This window comes from Ambystoma mexicanum, chromosome 1p, assembly GCF_040938575.1.
Source record: "Ambystoma mexicanum isolate Mex_15411 chromosome 1p, UKY_AmexF1_1, whole genome shotgun sequence".
Lineage (NCBI taxonomy): Eukaryota > Metazoa > Chordata > Amphibia > Caudata > Ambystomatidae > Ambystoma > Ambystoma mexicanum.
In genome coordinates, this window is record NC_090921.1 from 741,745,197 (window position 1) to 741,764,298 (window position 19,102).

The following is a 19,102-nucleotide window of genomic DNA, read 5'->3' on the forward strand; positions in this document are numbered from 1 at the left end:
CGCGTGTGCAACTTCCCGCGCACTCCTGCAATCCACGTACCCGGCCATTTCGCGTGTGCAACTTCCCGCGCACTCCTGCAATCCACGTACCCGGCCATTTCGCGTGTGCAACTTCCCGCGCACCCCTCGAATCCACGTTCCCTGCCATATCGCGTGTGGGACTTCCCGCGCGCCCCTGAAATCCACGTACCCGGCCATTTCGCGTGTGCAACTTCCCGCGCACCCCTCGAATCCACGTTCCCTGCCATATCGCGTGTGGGACTTCCCGCGCGCCCCAGAAATCCACGTACCCGGCCATATCGCGTGTGGAACTTCCCGTGCGCCCCTGAAAACCACGTACCCGGCCATTTCGCGTGTGCAACTTCCCGCGCACCCCTCGAATCCACGTTCCCTGCCATATCGCGTGTGGAACTTCCCGCGCGCCCCAGAAATCCACGTACCCGGCCATATCGCGTGTGGAACTTCCCGCGCGCCCCTGAAAACCACGTACCCGGCCATTTCGCGTGTGCAACTTCCCGCGCACTCCTGCAATCCACGTACCCGGCCATTTCGCGTGTGCAACTTCCCGCGCACTCCTGCAATCCACGTACCCGGCCATTTCGCGTGTGCAACTTCCCGCGCACTCCTGCAATCCACGTACCCGGCCATTTCGCGTGTGCAACTTCCCGCGCACTCCTGCAATCCACGTACCCGGCCATTTCGCGTGTGCAACTTCCCGCGCACTCCTGCAATCCACGTACCCGGCCATTTCGCGTGTGCAACTTCCCGCGCACCCCTCGAATCCACGTTCCCTGCCATATCGCGTGTGGAACTTCCCGCGCACCCCTGCAATCCACGTACCCGCCCATATCGCGTGTGGAACTTACCGCGCACCCCGGTATGCACGCACACGTTTATTTTTTCTCTCTGCGCGTGTCTGTGTTTGTGGGTACCCCTTTGTACGTCATTTGTCCAGGAGGGCAACAGTATTGTACATTGGTCATGTCTGTATATAGGTGCTATTTGTTGGCGCGCCTTTTAGCGCACATTTCTTGCAGGCGCAGACACGCTACCGCCTGCTTTCTTGTGGCGGTCGTGTTTGTGCCTGTTTGTGCCTGTGCGCTGCTTTGAGCGTGCGCTTTTTTGCCCTATTCTATTCCATGAATACGTGTTGTATGCGAGCGTGTGGGCGTTCCGCGCACTTGCCTCCTGAACTTTCCCCGTGCCGCCCACATTCTTCCCCATTCCGAGTGTTGTGCCCCATTTTATTCCCCATTCCGAGTGTCCCGCCCTGTGTTCCGCCTACTTTAGAGCTGTGCGCTGCGCTCGGAGTGATGGCGCAGTGGCCGTGGCGCACGACGTTGGTTGACCTGTGCGCCGGCCTGCGCCGCGCGTTTTTTCCGCGCACGTCCTCTGCTTTTCTTGCGCAGGGACTTCCATGAATCGACGTGCGCTGGTTTCCCTGCGCTTTGCGCTGATTTTCGGCGCAGCGCACGCATTGGCCCCTCTGCGCCGGGATTTTCGGCGCACATTTATTCCATGAATCGGCTTAATGCAATGGGGAGTGCACAGATGACAAATCACTCACCCAGATGGAGGAACTGTAAAAAATACCTCATTGGATCTCATTGAGCTCTATAGCACACATTAAACCTAAATATTTCAGAGAAGTGATTACATTAGGTTTTCAATCTTTGTAAAATAAAATTAACACTTTGTACCAACCCTAAGAGCAGAGCAGAGTTTACATTCTACATCGTAAGGGGACTTAGAGGAGCAGGGGTGCATGTTTGGTTGGAGTGCATCAGAGGCACCCACAGAGAAAGGAGATTTCCTGGCAGGGCAGGGCAACAGGGGTCAAAGTGTGCGAAAAGAAGCAGTGGAACTATGTTCCCTGCTGGCCTGCCACCGCTCCCCACAAGCCCCATCGCCATGCCCCCTCCCATGCACAATCCAAACCCCCATACCAACATACTTGCTCTTTAAGGGACTATTCCGTGCAGTGCACTGAAGTGCAAGTTTCAACTTCTTCCTGCACTTTTATTTTAAAAGTAAACCATTCTGGAACGTTTCTTTTTCAAAATAAAGTATAGGAAAAGTAAAACCTTTTTTTTTTTTGTTTTTTAAACTAGAGGAGCACGCTCCCGCCCTCTTCGACCACTGCCTCTGAATGGCTCGGATGGCTGTAGAAGCACAGTCGGTGCAACCTGTTCCTGAAATTCCCAGAGTTCATAAATGGCAGTAGCCTGGGGCCTCAGCCTTCCCTTTGCATTTCAGCAGCCCACGCCACAACTGATTTGTCAGAGAGCGAAGCCACTGATTTGTCAGAGAGCGAAGCCTCTAGACATTTCTTGTTGATAGAAATAACTAAAAGTGACTACAATGCGGCATGGACGTCATTTAGGTCTGTATTATGATATTTATATGTACAGAGCACATATGTGCATGCAATTATCACTGAATTGAAATTGGTTCTCATTTATCAACCTCGGCAGGATGAAAGGCTGAGTTGGCCTTGCCAGGATTTGAAGTCCTGTGAGAATGTTCTTACATGGGGATACTGGCATATATTGGCATAGCCAGCATGAACCTGTTTTGTTATAGAATCATTATTGCCATTAGGGGAAAACAAACATGAGAATACTGGCATATATAGGTGCACAAGAATGGACATGTGTGGGTAAAATCAATATGAAAATGTTTTTTACACTGGCAGAGTACTGGCATATAGCGGGCAAAGACATTAGGTCTCCCTTGCTACCCCTGTGGCCTCTCTTGCTACTCTGCTGTTTCTGGAGTGACTGATTTTCTGATAACTCTAGCCAGTAACTAAGATAGGTCAGTGGGTTGACTGCTGGCTGCTGCAATGTGCGTGTGATCTGCAGGTTGCAGGTTTGACTCCCAGCAAGGTCACTCAGCATTTCATCTTGCTCATATTGATAAATGAGTACCAACACAGGTTGAGTTACATTATATGTATATTTGTTCTATATGCAGCGCTGCTTGCATTCACAGTGATTTTGTAAAATGAGTCTATAAGCACTGATTTAACGATACATATGGTGATGCATTCGTGTATGAAATGTATATCACTTTACAGTGATAACGTAACCATATTTTTCATAGTGTACTTAGAAACAATGCTTTGTGATGCCACTTCCTGTTTTGTTGAGGGGTGAAAGGTTGTGTTCCATCACTTCCCGCAATGTCACTTTGGGGTGGGTTCAAATGACATCACTTCCTTTGATGTCATCTGAGGTCAAGCATCGTGTGATGTCACTTCCACTACCCCTAGCATTTTGGTGAAATGACGTCCCTGCAAGGCGGGGGTAAGACTCAGATCTGCCACTCACCAAAGCTTGCAGCGCTCCATGACCTTTTATGTGTATAACCTCCAGTCGCCATTTACTGGTGGGGAGCAGAAAAGCACAAGGTACCTTCTTATACTCCTTGTGACCTCCATATACAACACCTATTTCCTTAACTGCATGTTCCTTTTCTCTATGAGGGCCTCCTCGCATGCCTTAGGTGTTCGTACCAAAGACCTGTTGTCTTGCACAGTTTCCCCTCTCTCTGAAACCTTTGTCAGTGCACAAAGATCTTCTCTCCACTGCTCTTCTCTATCATGGAGGGGTGTGGGAAAGGGTGTACCGAGCATTGGGGAGACATTCAAAGGTCTGGTCCCACAGACCATGGCCGGAAGATTGCCAAGCATTGCTGAAGTCGTGCAGAGTGATTTTGAGTCAGGGTATGCAGGTGATGGTCAAAGAAACGATAGCAGACACACATGTTTTTTAGCACCATAATATTGTGGTCATCTTGGAATACAGGTGCAAGGAACGAGGGGTGGATCCAGCCTCAACATTTCGGGGGGCTGGATGGCAGTTTTGAACGCTGGTAGTCAGAGGGGCCATTAAACCTATTGTGCTATAGAGCCCCGCCCCCTGCCTAAGCCCAGAAGGATGAGTAGATATTATGCCTTTCTTTGGCCTAACACATGCATCTTTCACCCCCAAATCACCAGAGGCATAGCCAGGATTGTGAAACAAGTGGGGCGTGCAACTAATGTAGTAGGGCTCATCCTCTGACCCCGGCCAAATGTGCAGGAGTGACTGAGCATAGTGAGGGAGCGCAAACCAATCAAAGGAGTTCCGGGGGGTTTCTTCCCCTGGGATTATTTTAGAAATAATGGGTTAAAATGGTCCATTTTACAGTGCACTTTCTGTGATAAATTGGGCAACAACTCACAAATGTCAAGTCACGAACAATGCACAGAAGCAATTTACCAAGGCATGTTTACAATGTCTTTGCCCGCTATATGCCAGTACTCTGCCAGTGTAAAAAACATTTTCATATTGATTTTACCCACACATGTCCCTTCTGGTGCACCTATATATGCCGGTATTCTCACGTTTGTTTTCCCCTAATGGCAATAATGATTCTATAACAAAACAGGTTCATGCTGGCTCTGCCAATATATGCCAGTATCCCCATGTAAGAACATTCTCACAGGACTTCAAATCCTGGCAAGGCCAACTCAGCCTTTCATCCTGCCGAGGTTGATATACGAGAACCAACTTCAATTCAGTGATAATTGCATGTACATATGTGCTCTGTACATATAAATATCATAATACAAATTCCCCCATATAAGAACACTCATGTTGTATTTACCCCCTAAAGCCAGTAGAAATGTCAACGCCCCACCATGTAAAGACAGTTACTTTCTAGTTTGTCTTTGACCTTAACACCAGTAGATAAAATGCCATGCCACAGCAAGGGAACATGCACACCCCAATGTAAATACACTCAACATGTTGGCTTTGCTCTTAATACGAGTACAACATTTCCAGCCAGCCCCATTGTTGTACCCTGCCCCGCTCCAACCCCTCCTTCACATAATAATACACAAGTTGCCTTTGCTTTGCCCAAAAACGCCAGTAAAACATGACATACTCCTGTCAAAAACATGTCATGCTCCAATGCCCCTCCCCAAGCCCCATACACATATACACACACATGCAGATACACACACACACCTATACACATACCGATACACATTCATACACATTCACCCACCAATTCCACACCCATACAGCTTATTTGCCATTCACACGAGCACCCAGGACCTTCACACTCCACTGTCATTCACAAGCATATTAGCACCCATGTGCACCATTTCCACTGCATTGATTCATATGTGTGCACTTCTAGACAACCCCTCCATATAACCATACACAACCTTACACAATTCCTCACATGTATACAAACCGTGCATGCACACAAACAAAACCTTTTTTAGTTTGGGCTATTAGGTGGCAGAGACACCTATAAGCCAAAACTATAGCATTAGAGTACCGATAGGAAGATATCACATATGAGATGGGGCACAAAGCTTGAAGGTGTTTCATTGTTTGCCCACCCATTGACTGCCCATGGCCATGCTAATCCCTATGGCTATTCCCACCCAGTCCCTGCCCCTCCGTGCCCAAAACAGCTCCTCATGGGAACTTTTTGTGCTTGCTTTAATCAAGCCTTACCATCAAACATTGCACTCTACATGCCTGCCAATGTTTTTGCAAAGCAGTCTTCTTATAGTTAATGACTTAATTGAAACTGTAAGCACAATTCTGGTGTCATAAAAATGTCTTATCTGGGTGCGCCTTCAGCCACTCGATTTGTTAGCACTGTGCGTGCCCTTCACGGCAGGCCTGTTAAAAACAAGTATTTCTGGCTTCTGTACAAGCATTAGGCATTTGCTAGGCATTGCTATTATATGCCCAGGTACTCACTCCATTTTGCACTGGCTATCATCAATGCCCAGTTAATACCACTATGTCAGTGCCTGGCAGGTGCCTTTACCATGCCCATACAAAAGCCCAAACTGTTTGCATTGCCAATGCTTGTTTTCTTTCCCTCTGGATCGCGCAGGACCTACCCTATCTATGCCTCTGCAACACACAGGCTATTTAGTTAATGCTAATTATTGGAGGCACGAGCCACGTAAAAGGTGAGCCCAGCAGGTAAGCCTCTAACTTCAAAATGTCAACATAGGGAGTTTACAGATTTTACCTTGGCAGTCTTTTGTCCTCTGCCTCTGTTCGTTTTCTGCTGCCACAGTCACGTTAATGACACTTTTCACACCTTAGAGAGCGATGCATTTCCGAGGTGGGAAATTTGACAGGTTCTTGCTGTCTGGGCATCAAAGTAGAATTATGTCTGCTGCTTCAAATTGGGATGGCTTTAGCCCTCCCAAGTGCATACCTGAAGCCGCCCATGGGAACACAATGGTCCTCCGGCAGAAAAGATATTCATTTCTGACACTGGAAAGGCCGGTGGTACTGGGGTACGGGCTTTAACTACAGAGTACAGCCTGACATGCAAATTACCTCTCCCCAGCCATTCAGAAGCAATCCCACTTAGCATGGAACTGGCTCGCTCCCAGCCTTGCCGACCTTTCATCTGCATTCTCACACTATGCAAGACAACACTGGTGGGACCATAGAGCGGGACGGGTGAAATCTGGAGGCCAGGTGAAAAAACCATGTATGTGATGCGACCCCTGGAGGTGGTATACGGGGAATCCCCTGAGCTCCCCTGTTTTCCCTTAGTTGCCCCGTCACACAACCTGCAGTCTCCTCTTCAGGGTGACTCTCCCCCAGGAAATATATTTCACTAAAAATGAGGGAAAGTACCATGTAGTATTATATCCAAAGGAGAGTAGTGTTCGGGGGATGAAACCCCAATACAATCAGCCCCTGAGAAGGTGTGCAAATGATAACCTGTACACTGGAGGCCGCCTGCTTAACTCAGGCCCATTGCAAGCGCCTGCACATGGAGCAGGACACGGCGGCAAAGCACTTCGGCCGCTCTAGCCCCAGATAGGATTGTTGACCAGAGCCTGAGGAAAAGCAGATACTGGCGAAGAGAGGAAAGCAAATAGGGCATACATGTCAGAGCACACTTAAACTGAATGAGCAAAATGCAGGTGCTAAAGACACAGGCCCTCATTACGACCCTGGCGGAGAACCATGGTGCAATTTGCACCATGGTCCATGACGCTAAGCTGCCAACTCCGCCATGGTGGTTGGCGGACTTACCGCCCCATTCCGACCTTGGCGGGGCGGTAAGTCCCCAATCCCCATTTACCCTTCCCCATTCCCATTTTTGCCCCATAGGGTATAATGGGAGTGGGGAAGGCGTTAATTACGCCACCGTAAATTACGGTGGCGTAATTAACAACAAGTCCCGTAGCGCCATGGATTTTTCCGCCTGCAAAAAGCAGGCGTAAAAATCACCATGGCGCTATGGGAACTCGTAGTCAGGCGGAAAGGTACGCCATGCTTTACGCCGGCGTAAACCCCTTTCCGCCAGGGTCGTAATGAGGGCCACAGACATCAGTATGTCAGGGCTGTCCTGCCACTTTGATAGTCACTCCTGGTCCCAAATGCTGGATAGGCAACGTGAGTCCTCGGGCTGAGGGGGCCCTAGAGCTCACCAAATTGGAGCATTAAGGAAGCCAACATTTCTGCTTTTGCTTGGCTAAAAACGACAACAGCATGGTGAGGAGGCAGAACCAGCTAGTGGGAAACAAACCCACCATCAGAACAATTCATGAACCATTAGTGCCATATGCCCATTATGAAAAGAGACACCACACACGACTAGGTGTGTGAGAATTAGGATGGCATTGCGGAGAGTTAGGGCTGTAGCAGGAAGAGAAGCAGAGGGAAAGAACAGGTGGTAGCAAAGCCAAGTAAGCCATTATGTGAGCGAATTGAGAGACCTACTTATGAAGAGAGTTTAAACTTGCAGGAGAGTAGAGCCAGAGGATACAGTTGACTGGAGCATTATCAGTACTGCAGCCTGTAAAGCACCCAGGTAGGGGTTGGCTAAATTATATGAAAGAAGACCGCTAGCGTAAGAAGGGAAAACTGCACAGTCTTACCCTGGTAGTAGTTCACAGCTATCCCCAGGTGGGAAAGCTGCACTGGTAATGCCCTGGTGAGAACATGCCACATGCCTTCAGAGGCCAGCACATCTTCTATAGCAACTGTCCAGGCCAGGTTAAGAAGTGTGTTGGGGCCAGTTTAAATCTCACTGAAACTGTGAGTGCATTGAAGGATGCTTTTCTGGGTGTAAGCAACCTGGAACTATGTGGATACACATAGTGACTGCATAAGCCCTTTTACTTGATTTGATTAATTTCTCCATCTTTACACTGCTACCAAAGAACCTTGATTTTTGCGCTGGTCCTCCAACCTGTTCCTGCAGAGAAAGAATAAAGGTTTTGAACTATTCCTGTGTGCTGCATGGTTAATTGTATCCAACTTGGGACAAAATGGTGTTAGTAGTAGTATACTTAGAGCCCAATTCAGAATTCAAACCAATAAAACATCTTCTACCTCTCACTGTAGTATGCTTATTCCCTGAGGCTGAGCTCCCATATCAGAGGCATCCTTTTTTGATCTATATAGCGCGTGTCTGTTGTGTGATCTGTTGTATCCATCTTGTGATAATTTGCCAAAGGACTATCAGCTTTTTGGGTGACAGGAGAGTCTAACATGCCCTATATTTTTCCCTAAACATTCCTGGACATATATAGCAGTCACTGTAGTCAAATATCGAGCAATCAAATACACACTCACCTGCCCAACCAATTTGGGCTTGCTGGTGTTTGTTATATCATATTGGCGCACATCTCCATGGAGCCAGTTGCTGAAGTATAGAAATCGGTCATCCAATGAGGTCACCATACTGGTGATAAGACCTAATGGAGAGAAAAGAAACACACTAAGACCACCAAAGCACATAACTCAATCTGTAAGTAGCACAACCTACAATATGCAGAGTATGGTATTTACTTAGAAATATAGAGGTGCTTTCTTGTGTGAAATGAGTCTCACCTTTTTTTTACCTCATGGCACAGGTATCCTGTGATGTTACCAAAATAAAACACAATAAACTTGTACCGAAAAAATATTGAAAAATAAATATATATGGGGTGGGGGTAAGGGGTTAAAAGCAGTGGGGGTGGGTCCGGTGGGGTTATAAATCTAGGGGAACTGGGCTTTTGGGGGAACCCTGAATAATAAAAAATTGATATTGCTTTTTTTTTCAGTAGAAGTTAATTCGAGAAAAATAACTTTGGTAACATCACATAGAACTCGTTACATAGACCAGTGTGGGAGAATTAACCTCCCCCTCAGAGAGAATGCAGGGTGGTCCACACTGCAAACCCAGCGCTATATGTGATACACACATAGACAGTTTCCTTATCAGAAGCAGAGCTCCGAGCGGTCCTGATGTCAAGCGGCATAGCAAATGCTCAGGCAAGCTCTAATACGAAATGGGACATTGATCATGATGGATATCCTCTAATAGGCACCTGCTGTTCTCCACAAGAATGGAAGAAATCACTGGGTGAAGGAGTAGTGGCTAACCCAGCCCCACACTACTATGTCGGAAGTGGTCTCTCCCCCCTCCCCTGCCATGTTGAGAGGAAGGGTGCGGTTTGACGTCCTGTAACGTCTCTGGGCCTCAATACAATGAGTGCGGACCCGTAATGAACGGTGCCGGTAAGGGACCGGCACAGTTCATTACGGGCCACCTTATTACGAGGTCTGCAGCGGGTCCCGCAAAGGACGTCTGGTAAAACCAGGCGTCCTTAGCGGGACCCGCTAGCAGACCAGGATGCAAACAGACCCGCCATTAACAGGCCCGTTGTTAGCATCCTCCCATTCCCATTGAGCTCTATGGGGACTCAAAAGGGAATTGGGATGTACCGGGTCCCGGGAATGGGAATTACGGGCCCTCCAAGGTCGGAATGGCCCGGTAATTCCCTATTCCTGGAACCCGGTACCCGGTATGGGGGTAGCCATGCCGGTAAGAACGGCATGGCTACCTCCATACTCGTAATGAGGCCCAATTAGTCCCTTCCCTGAAAGAAAGCTCGAACAGAGGACTACTGCCAAAGGTACCAAAGACATAGGGCCTCATTACGTTCATACCGTGTACCGGGTTGCAGGAATAGGGAATTACCGGGCCATTCCGACCTTGGAGGGCCCGTAATTCCCATTCCCGGGACCCGGTACATCCGCATTCCCATTTGAGCCCCCATAGGGCTCAATGGCAATGGGGAGGATGCTAACAACGAGCCCGTTAATGACGGGCCTGTTGTTTGCATCCTGGTCTGCTAGCGAGTCACGCTAAGGACGCCTGGTTTCACCAGACAGCCTTTGCAGGACCCGCTGAAGACCTTGTAATGAGGCGGCCCATAATGAACGGTGCCGGTCCCTTACCGGCACCGTTCATTACGGGTCCACACTCGTTGTAATGAGGCCCATAGTCGGAGCCAGAGTCATTTGGAGTTAGTTGGAGTTATTTACTGAACCTACTGGTTTCCCCATACACGCTGGCCATCGGATGCTGTATTGTGCCCTGTGTTAATTCAGTATCCATTTCAGTATCCTGCCTGCAGCCTGCTCCTTGTGCTTCATTCTCCGCTCCAATGCCGACTCTGGTAGATCACAGTGAAAATGGAGGCAAATAGGGGTCCCCCCGCAATCCAAGGTGATCTGTTGGTGGTGGCTGTGGGTCAGTGAGCGATTAAATACCTGTAGTGCCTCTGGTTTGTTGCAAGCTATATACCTAGACGGGCCCGGTCTTCACAGGGGTGCAACGTGGCACTGTGGTATTGGTTAGTGTAAGCTTTAATCCAGCCAACATACTATATTATATATATATATATATATATATATATATATATATATATATATATATATATATATATATATATATATATAATATATTTTTATATTCATACTCATACATATACATTTTTAATGCAGAGATAGGTCCCTGAAATTGTCAGCAAGCATTAAGAAACTGTCTAAAGGTTTGACATAGTTTTCCAAGGGATTGCAAGCATTCTCTAAAAGTTCTCTTTTGAAGCAATTGACCAGCTTATCAGTGCAGCATTAAGGCCCATTAGGGCCCATTAAGGGTTAATTTGGCGGTCCAACTAAGCAACTGAGAATGATAGAATATCATAAAGCTAGAGGAGGGCTTGTCCATAGCCTGATGCCTGACGCAAAGCATGGCTAAGCGCAAGTCCTCTGGCCGTGCCTCACCACTCGCAAGTGACACAAACGCTGCTAAAGTTCCGAAGCTTACCCAGGCTAATACAAATCTTATAGAGGCTAATTTACTGACTGAAGAAATAGAATCTCTTCTGATAGACCTGGGTGAGAATGGCGCTAGAATCTCACAATTTACAATGATCCTGGAAACAGTCCCAGAGGCAGTACCCCAAGCACCCCAACTATGCTCAAATGCTTTCAAAAGCAGCAATCAAGCTATACTCACACAATATTTTTCCTCGAATAAAGGGATGGGGACACTGGGGGAATGGCACCACCCCAAGGAAAAAAGGCCCACAAGCCAGCTCACAAGTTGTAAAATCAAGCAAGCAATTATGCGAAGTGGTGTCTAAGTGGTCTGGCGTGGTCGGAGTCTGTCATCCATTGCCACGATTTTGAAGGAGGAGCTGCAGCAACTACAAAACACCATCCGCGGCGCGGAGCGCGCGCGGTGCGAAGTGGTGTCTAAGTGGTCTGGCGTGGTCGGAGTCTGTCATCCATTGCCACGATTTTGAAGAAGGAGCTGCAGCAACTACAAAACACCATCCGCGGCGCGGAGCGCGCGCGGTGCGAAGTGGTGTCTAAGTGGTCTGGCGTGGTCGGAGTCTGTCATCCATTGCCACGATTTTGAAGGAGGAGCTGCAGCAACTACAAAACACCATCCGCGGCGCGGAGCGCGCGCGGTGCGAAGCGGTGTCTAAGTGGTCTGGCGTGGTCGGAGTCTGTCATCCATTGCCACGATTTTGAAGGAGGAGCTGCAGCAACTACAAAACACCATCCGCGGCGCAGAGCGCGCGCGGTGCGAAGTGGTGTCTAAGTGGTCTGGCGTGGTCGGAGTCTGTCATCCATTGCCACGATTTTGAAGGAGGAGCTGCAGCAACTACAAAACACCATCCGCGGCGCGGAGCGCGCGCGGTGCGAAGTGGTGTCTAAGTGGTCTGGCGTGGTCAGGCGGAGGGCCGCGGTAGCCCTGTCTCAGAAGCTCACACGGTAAGCCCTTCCAAGCTCTTAAGCTTTCTTTTCTTGCATCCAGCCCACTAGCTTCAATTTCTACACCTATCCCATTTAAAATCACTAGCATTGAAGCTTGTTAACTCATCACACGCACCCAAGCTCCCAGCGTATAAAATCTGTTAATCCCAGCAATGGAAGAAGATGACGGGCGTCGTCTTCGTAGCTCGAGGAAAGGAGCAGGAGGGCCCAGAACCGGTGCAGCCATTGAAAGAGACGAGATAAATAGATCGACAAAGAAGAACGACGCTCCCTCTGAAGTCACCGATGCATCGTTAATATCCCTCATACAAATGAGTTGCGAGCACACCGGCCCGCGGACAGTCAATCTAGAAAGAAACCACAAGTCTCCGCAGACCCCCATTACAATCGTTGAAATTACGATGAACGAGGAAACAATAACCAGCGTCCAAAATCACAAACATTTGGAAACCGAAGAGAGCAAAGAAGGCAAGGACGGCAAAAAGTCTGCATCCCCACAACTCGGCACTCCCAAGCAAACTACACCGCCAACCCCCGGAGGGGGGTCGAAGTGTATGCATGAAGAGAGCCTGGAGCAAAGTGAGGGAACAGACGGACGCCCTCAAAACAAAGACGTCGAAGACACGCCGCAATCAAGCTCTACCAACTCTGGATCGTCTACAGTCACCTTTGATCTGCCGTCAGAGGATGAAGATCGTGTGCACATGAAGAACACACAACCCGTAATCGAAATAGAGAGCTGTGAACCGTATAGACAGAAAGAGAAAAAATCTGAAAAACAGACTCATGACCAATTATCAACGAAGACCCATCAACAAGTAAGAGTCCTAGTGCACGCTGCAAACAACGAAGAAAACCTCCAGGAAAGTATAAACAGTACAGAACACGCTCCACCAGAAACGAATGGCGTAGAAAGCGCACCAACATCAGAGCGAAACATGAAAAAAAGAAACAGAGACAGTTGCGAAACCACATTCGGACAATCAAGTTTGCACAAACTAACCAATCAAAAGAATACCAAATCAAATATGCATGCTAGATCCAAAGTGAATCGATCAATTAAGAACGCATCACTCACTACGAAAGAGCGGATGAGTAAAAGCGCAAGCATCGCGAAATCAAAAAAAACAAATACTATGCGAATGCTGACTGACTTTTTTGAACTCCAGCTACTGAAGAAATCACGAAACTTCATGGAAATTTCTGATGCAGAAATGTTAACAGCCATAAGCGAAAATATACCACACGCAAAACAACGAAGAATGGACCTCACACCTGAAGCTGGATCGCCACAAGCAGACAAAACCGCAGTGCAAAGAAGTACATCAACAGACTCAACTGTCAAGGACGATAAAAAAACAAACGCAAATAACGAGAATGCAACAGGTCAAATGGCAAAAATCAGCCCCTCTATGAATATAGACGAAGACACACCTAATAGAAAAAACGCACCTTATCAAGACACCACAGAAGGTGTGTACTCAACATCGTTTAACACAGACCAAGAGAGCGCGACAAGCGATGAACAACCGACTCGAAGCAATAACGAACTTAAAGAGCCTCAAAAGGCCATTGCGGTCATAGCAAAAACACAAGAACAAGAAAACCCACCTCAGACCTCTGTGTCAGAAGTATCCCCATTACGAGCTGCATCCAGTCAAAGTCTCAGCCCACGCTCAACCAGTCATCACGCGACAGAAACAAAAGAACTAAATAAACATTTGAAGACAGCGGAACTGGACATGCAAGGGGATAAAATAAAAGATCGACCTCAATGGATCTTTCCGACAGAAAAAATAATACAAACGGAAGCAAGAGGTTCTTATCATCCACGAACACCTAGGAGAAGCCATAGCGAATTTGAACATCAGTCAGGCAGAACCTCATGCCCACAAACGCCAAACTCAGTACAAGAAGCATCCTCAAAAAAAACAGACCTACAAGGAATTATGTCTGTCATAACCATTGCACTCAATCCCTTCTGCAAATTATATGAGACCATGAATGACGCAGTAAAAGATCAACAAGTTATCCTAGCAATGTTGCTGACAAAAATAGTATACTTGGAAGGTTACATCACAGCAAAGGGAAATCACACAAACAACAAAGGTACAATAGAGTCAAGTAGCAATGACATGATCATCAACCGCACAGAAACGATAAATAAAACACTGTCTAATCAACCAAGCAAGTCTATCAACACATATCAAGTAGGAACACAAACAGAGACCATCATCGACTTAACAGTTGACAGAAAAGCAACTGATAAAGAAAAAACACAGCAAAACTCAGTAAACAATAACGAGATCACAGACATTAAAAATAATGTGACCATGAAACAACAAACGCCATCGGTAATGTTGGTACTAAATCAAGCAAACGCTAATGACAAATGCGAGACCAGACTTGTAACACCCTCATTTGGCATCTTTGAAACAACTGGCCGAAAAGACAAACCAAATAACGGTCCAAAAACAATCTCAACCTGCACCAACAAGGATGTCTTAAAAGCCACCGCCAATAATCAGAACATAGAAAAAGAATCGAACCCAAGTTTTGAAACAATAGCACCAGTCGCAGCATCAAAACGGAACACAAGTAGCTCAACGCCCACCATAACAGGGGAAAACAGTAACTCAGAAAGCGCAACAAACAACAAAAGTAAACAAATTAAAAACCAGAATTTCAAGGATAAACTGAATTTAACAGATCCCCTAACGAATCTGAGCACATACTCGGATGAAATCAGTGATTCACCAATAACACCAACCACAGTCAAGCAAAAGGCAGAACAAACACAATCACTGAAACAAAAAACTACAACAACTACAGAAGAAAATCACGCGAAAATGCTGCAAGAATGTGACTTTGAAACTTTAGAACAAAAACGAAATCGTTTAACAAAGTATGCAGCATCCCGTGAGAACAAAAAAGAGCACAAGCAAATACATACTACAATCAAACATACAGAAACCAACAAAAGCAAGAACACCGATAAAACAACTCACATCAGAAACAAATCAGAAGAACTGTCGACAAAAAAGAATAAGAAAATGGACAGAGAGCCAATAACCACTTCACAAGTACAAAACAAAACACAAGAACTTCAAGTGGACAAAAAACGAAAGTCAAAGGTGTACGAAGAAACACCCAAGAAACGAGATTACGAAGTAAGAAGATCTAACAATAACACCAAATACAATCCAAGCTCAAGAACTAAACAACAGAACGAGACAAATAAACGAGCATCTCATGCTTCAAAAACAAGAAATACAGAAACTGAAGAAAACGACGAGTTATATTCCACGAAAAATGTCTCAAGATATTTCATTAGACTGACCCAACGAAGTTGCATAAAAGAAGAGATCATTTTAAATCGGAGAACGGTCTTAAAAATATTACGTCAAGTTAAAGGCTTGCAGAGACTTCACACAGACAACTTGAAAATTGTCGAACCATGGCACACGCAACATGGGGCAGCTACAATACTGCATTTAACGTCGTTAACAACATTCAAAAAAATTCTAAACAACAAAAGAGATATCTACAATTCTGGTTACCACGTGGAAGATCTCACAACTCACAGACACGAAGAACGCATTGAATCAATTAAGATCAGAGAGACCGATGCCACAGAAAGCAAACCCTTAACCACGAAACATGAGAAGCATGTCACAAAAGACACAGAGGATTACCCTCAGAAAGACCACAAAGTAATAATGGAATTCGAAACATCAAAAAAACATCAGAGATCACATCATGATAAGAGCAAAAATGAGCACTACAAAACCAAGAATGACTCAGTACACAACAAAACAACGAAGAAAGAAAATACGGCAACGCAACAACAGAAATTAACTATAGATGGTACCACAAAAATAACTTGTACGCAAAGAGTCGGCTCAACACCCACTGCTCAACACAAAAAAAGTCCAAACATAAGCAACAAAACAGGAATCTGGGCCTGGTTACCACGAGTCTTAAACCTACATCGTAAACAATAGCCACTCAAGACAGCAGAAGCAGTCACATGCAACGAACCAACAGAAATCAACAACGACATCAAGTTATGTTCATGGAACACACAAGGTCATGCACATCTGACTGCTCCGGGAGGCCCCAATCTTGGAGAATTCCACATAATTTGTCTACAGGAAACTTGGTTGCAGCAAACTCCTACACTAGAAGGTTATCAAATCATTCTATCCCCTGCTGCAAGAGGATCCAAAGGACGTCCAACTTCAGGCCTACTAATAGCCTGCCGAAACGGTTATGGAGCCTCCATTGTACAAACGATGATTGCAAATCAATCAATCTTGGCAGTAGAAATTGCCTGGCAAAGCAACGCAAATCACAAGACAGATTTTTCAAAACTGGCGATAATAAACCTTTATTGGAACCCAGCTGCAATCACTACAAAAAAATTCATAAACCTTTGTGAAACAACAATTGACGCAATAAGAACCGAGCACGACATAGAAAACATCCTGATATGCGGAGATCTAAATGTCACCCAAAAAATTAACACGAACGCAACGGAATCACAAAAGGCGTCTGTATACCGTGGCACAATCTGGCGAAAGTTCACTGATTCGAATGAGCTACACAACTTGGATGAAGTGTTCGTAGAAATAGATAGAATAGCAACCTGGCAGAGAGCATCCTCAGCCTCCACGATCGATTATATCTATGTATCTAAATCCATGTTGCAACGCCTACAATTTTTCAAAGTACGGCACACTCCAACAAGTGACCACAACTTGCTAGAAACTGCATGGAACCTCAAAACAAACAAAAACTGTCAAATGAACATACAAATTGAGGCAAACGCGAAAGGCACCAGAATTAAATTAAGCAGTGCTGAAATTCTCAAAATCACAGCAAAATACAAGGCCATTACCACATCAGCGACATGCCTCAGTATCGACTACCAACCCCTACTGCTGCCGTACATACAATCAACAAAAAGAAAAAGAAATGCAACAAACAAAAATCCAAGGCACGTATACAACAAAGTTCTAATTGATAAAAGACGCGAATACAGAAGACTCCTTCGAACAGCCTCCAAGCAAACGCCCACAAATGGCATATCAGAGATGGAACATATCAAAACAAAATACAAAGCCTGGGTAAGATCATATAGACACAATTTGTACCAAGAGGACGCCGAACAAATAACAAAAGCGCTCATCAACAACAATAGCAGGAACTTCTGGTCCTTAATACACAACGTTGAACAATCCCAGGATAATCAAATTCTAAATAATATCAGTCAATACACATGGGAAAGTCATTTCAGCAAAGTCTTCAAATCCGATCTAAACGCAAAACCACAGGCACAACAACCAACAGGTGAACAATGGTTGAACTTAGACAAAAAAGAAGACATCATCGACATCATCAACAAATTGAAAAACTCTCGTGCGCCAGGCCCAGATGGCATCAGTAATGCAGAACTAAAAAACCATCCAGAGGAATGGGCCACCTTGCTAAGCGTCATCTTTAAGCGATGCAACGAAACGAGATCACTACCACAATCCTGGTCCAAAGCAATTGTGGTACCAATCTACAAAAAAGGTAGTCTCACGGATCCAACAAACTTCCGACCTATCGCTCTACTAGATGTCATGGGGAAAGTATACGCCTCACTACTCTTGACGAGATTCCAAAGATGGGCGGCCTCTGCAGAATGTAATGACGAAATGCAAACGGGGTTCAAGAAACACACAGGTACAACATGCAACATACTAGTGTGCAGTATATTAAAAGCAAAAACCCTAGAAAAGAAGCACCGTCTATTTGCTGCTTATATTGACTTTTCACAAGCGTTTGACAGAGTTGAAAGATCTCTCCTGTGGAACAAACTTGAAGCATGGAAATGTCCCTACGCTCTGTTAGAGCCAATCCAAGCTCTGCACCAGGAAACATCCATAAGAGTCAGACTCAGCCGTGAAGGTGACCTATCATCCGAAATAAACACCACGCGAGGAGTCAAACAAGGTTGCCCATTAGCATCAGCACTCTTTATCACCTATATAGGTGACATTCAAAATATGAAAAGTCCAACACGAGTCTTCCCACCAACATTAGGTAAAACACAAATTGGACACCTACTCTACGCTGATGACCTAACGATTTTTGACCAAACCCAAATTGGCCTGCAGCGTAAACTTGATGCCCTTCTAATCTACGCCAATAGCAATCACCTGGAAATCAATATTAATAAAACAAAAATCATGATTTTCCAATCCCATCCAAGAAAGGAAAACTTTCAATGGCATTTGGGTAAAACCAAAATCGAAGTGGTCTCAAACTATAAATACCTAGGAGTCCACATGGACAGTTCTCACCATGAGACCACAATGCAGCTGGAATTACACACAAAAATGAACAAACTAACAGCGCAAGCAATAAAAATCAACAGCAAATTTGGAAAATTCTCCCTGAAACCAATAATAAACTTTTACAAGATGAAAGTCGTACCAACCATCATATACGGCAGTGAAGCCATGCCAATGATTCCACAGAAAGTCTGGTGTAAACTAGAAGCTCATTTTTGGCGCAAAGTTCTCAATCTACCGAATTCGACTCCAGGGACAGCAATACGACGCGAACTTAGTTTACAATCCCTAGAATGCGCCGCTACCTGTAATGGAGTCATGCTATACCGCAAATGCAGAATGGACAGCAAAAACAAAATCTTCAGCATCATTAAACAAGAAATGAATGACAACACGTGCAACATGATAACCAACTGGCAAAGGCAAAATCAAAAAGTATTAGAGACAATCAACTCAGATGAAGATGAACTTATCACAAATCCATGCAAAGTGCTGAAGAAGATAAAAGACTTGGACTGGGCCAAAACGATCGATGACACCTCGACGTTAAAACTCATCGCTCACCTACCAAGTTTCACTGCAAAAAGAAATGAACTACAAAACTATATAAAGCAATTTCCAAACAGGCAAGCTCAGATCTTAATCCTA

General features: G+C 45.7%; 1 protein-coding gene across 1 annotated transcript in view; it reads right to left on the minus strand.

Moving 5' to 3' along the window:
- Positions 1-19,102, minus strand: part of LOC138508995 (methanethiol oxidase-like) — a 359,358-nt gene that overhangs the window by 105,277 nt on the left and 234,979 nt on the right. Inside the window, exon 6 of the mRNA XM_069625449.1 lies at positions 8,628-8,749. Coding sequence (XP_069481550.1) covers positions 8,628-8,749 — 122 coding nt within the window. The remainder of the gene's footprint in view (positions 1-8,627; positions 8,750-19,102) is intronic.